The 2,163-nt window shown below is 69.3% G+C and overlaps 1 protein-coding gene across 1 annotated transcript; it reads right to left on the reverse strand.

The window, feature by feature from the left end:
- Positions 1-16: 16 nt before the first annotated feature.
- EMIHUDRAFT_47359 (hypothetical protein) lies at positions 17-1,192 on the reverse strand (the record flags this gene model as incomplete). Its single annotated transcript, XM_005775660.1, has 1 exon — positions 17-1,192. A coding segment is annotated over one exon (1,176 nt), but the record flags the coding sequence as incomplete, so codon positions are not given.
- Between the last annotated feature and the right edge of the window lie 971 nt (positions 1,193-2,163).

Consider the following 2,163-nt stretch of genomic DNA (forward strand, 5'->3'; position numbering starts at 1 on the left):
GGGGGCCTCGCCTCCGCGCGTCGCGGAACAGCGGCTCCGCGCTGTCGAAGTCGCCCTTGGCATTCAGCAGCGCGCCAAGGTTGTTAATCGAGGCGAGCGTGTGCGGGTGCCGGTCGCCGAGCGTCTCTCGATTTGCCTCCAGCGCCTCGCGAAGCAGCGCCTCCGCGCCGTCCAGGTCGCCCTGGTCCTCCAGCAGCAAGCCGAGGTTGCTGATCGAGGCGAGCGTGTGCGGGTGCCTGTCGCCAAGCGTCTCTCGCCTCGCCTCCAGCGCCTCGCGGTACAGCGCCTCCGCGCCGTCCACGTCGCCCTTCGTCTTCAGCAGGAAGCCGAGGTTGCTGATCGAAGTGAGCGTACTCGGGTGCCGGTCGCCAAGCGTCTCGCGGCACCCCTCCAGCGCCTCGCGGATCCGCGCCTCCGCGCCGTCCAGGTCGCCCTTTTCCTTTAGCAGCGAGCCGAGGTTGTTGATCGAGGTGAGCGTGTCCGGGTGCCGGTCGCCGAGCGTCTCTCGCTTCCCCTCCAGCGCCTCGCGGCACAGCGGCTCCGCGCCGTCCAGGTCGCCCTGGTCCTTCAGCAGCTCGCCGAGGTTGTTGATCGAGATGAGCGTGTCCGGGTGCCGGTCGCCGAGCGTCTCTCGCCCCGCCGCCAGCGCCTTGCGGTACAGCGCCTCCGCGCCGTCCAGGTCGCCCTGCTCATTCAGAAGCGAGCCGAGGTTGTCGATCGAGGTGAGCGTCTGCGGGTGCCGGTCGCCGAGCGTCTCTCGGTTTCCCTCCAGCGCCTCGCGGAGCAGCGCCTCCGCGCTGTCCAGGTCGCCCTTGGCGTACAGCAGCGAGCCGAGGTTGTTGATCGAGCCGAGTGTGTCCGGGTGCCGGTCGCCGAGCGTCTCTCGCCTCGCCTCCAGCGCCTCGCGCTTGAGCGCCTCCGCGCCATCCAGGTCGCCCTGGTCCTTCAGCAGCAGGCCGAGGTTGCTGATCGAGAGGAGCGTGTCCGGGTGCCGGTCGCCGAGCGTCTCTCGGCTCGCCACCAGCGCCTCGCGACAAAGCGCCTCCGCGCCGCCCAGGTCGCCCTTGCCCTCCAGCAGCATGCCGAGGTTGTTGATCGAGGTGAGCGTCTGCGGGTGCCGGTCGCCGAGCGTCTCTCGCTGCCCCTCCATCGCCTCGCGGTACAGCGGCTCCGCGCTGTCCAAGTCGCCCTTGGCCTCCAGCAGCCCGCCGAGGTTGCTGATCGAGATGAGCGTGCTCTGGTGCCGGTCGCCGAGCGTCTCTCGCTGCCCCTCCATCGCCTCGTGGCACAGCGCCTCCGCGCCGTCCAGGTCGCCCTTGGCCTTCAGCAGCATGCCGAGGTTGCTGATCGAAATGAGCGTGCTCGGGTGCCGGTCGCCGAGCGTCTCTCGGCTCGCCACCAGGTCCTCGCGGTACAGAGTGTCCGCGCCGTCCAGGTCGCCCTTGGCCTCCAGCAGCGCTCCGAGGTTGTTGATCGAGGTGAGCGTGTCCGGGTGCCGGTCGCCGAGCGTCTCTCGCTTCCCCTCCAGCGCCTCGCGATACAGCGCCTCCGCGCCGTCCAGGTCGCCCTGCTCATACAGCAGGAAGCCGAGGTTGCTGATCAGCGTCGACGTCGCCCTCTCCGCTGGCTCCATCCGCCCCAGCGCCGCCCTCCCCTGCCCGGCTAGCGCCCCCCGCAGCAGCCCAAACACAGCCTTGTTGCACTCGGTCAGGCCAACCTCCCGCTCCAGCTCGCCCAGGATCAGCTCCGTGTCTTCCGGCTTGCGGCACTCGGCCTTGCGCACATCCACCTCGGACAGCTTCGTCGCGATCGACTCAAAGTCCTCCACCAGCGCCGTCTCAAACGCCGCCTGCTGCTCCGAGCTCATCACCACCTCGAAGCGAGCGCCCGACGCCTGCGTGTGGAACACCTCCTTGATGCAGTACGCGCGCCGCAGCGGCATTGGGTTGTCAAACGGCTCCATGAGCAGAACCGTGTGGCCGACGGCGCGGACGCAGTCGCCCAGCCGCTTGACGTCGTTCATCGTGACGTCGAGCTGCCGCGTCGACTGGCGGATCACAAAGTCGCACACCCCGAACTTGGTGTCGGGCGGCAGCTCTGGGTGGAGCCGCAAGTATGCCGCAGGGCGTCTACCAGCGTCGCGAGCGGCGTCTCGAGGAACCA

The sequence above is a fragment of the Emiliania huxleyi genome (genome assembly GCF_000372725.1).
Source record: "Emiliania huxleyi CCMP1516 unplaced genomic scaffold EMIHUscaffold_2973, whole genome shotgun sequence".
NCBI lineage: Eukaryota > Haptophyta > Isochrysidales > Noelaerhabdaceae > Emiliania > Emiliania huxleyi.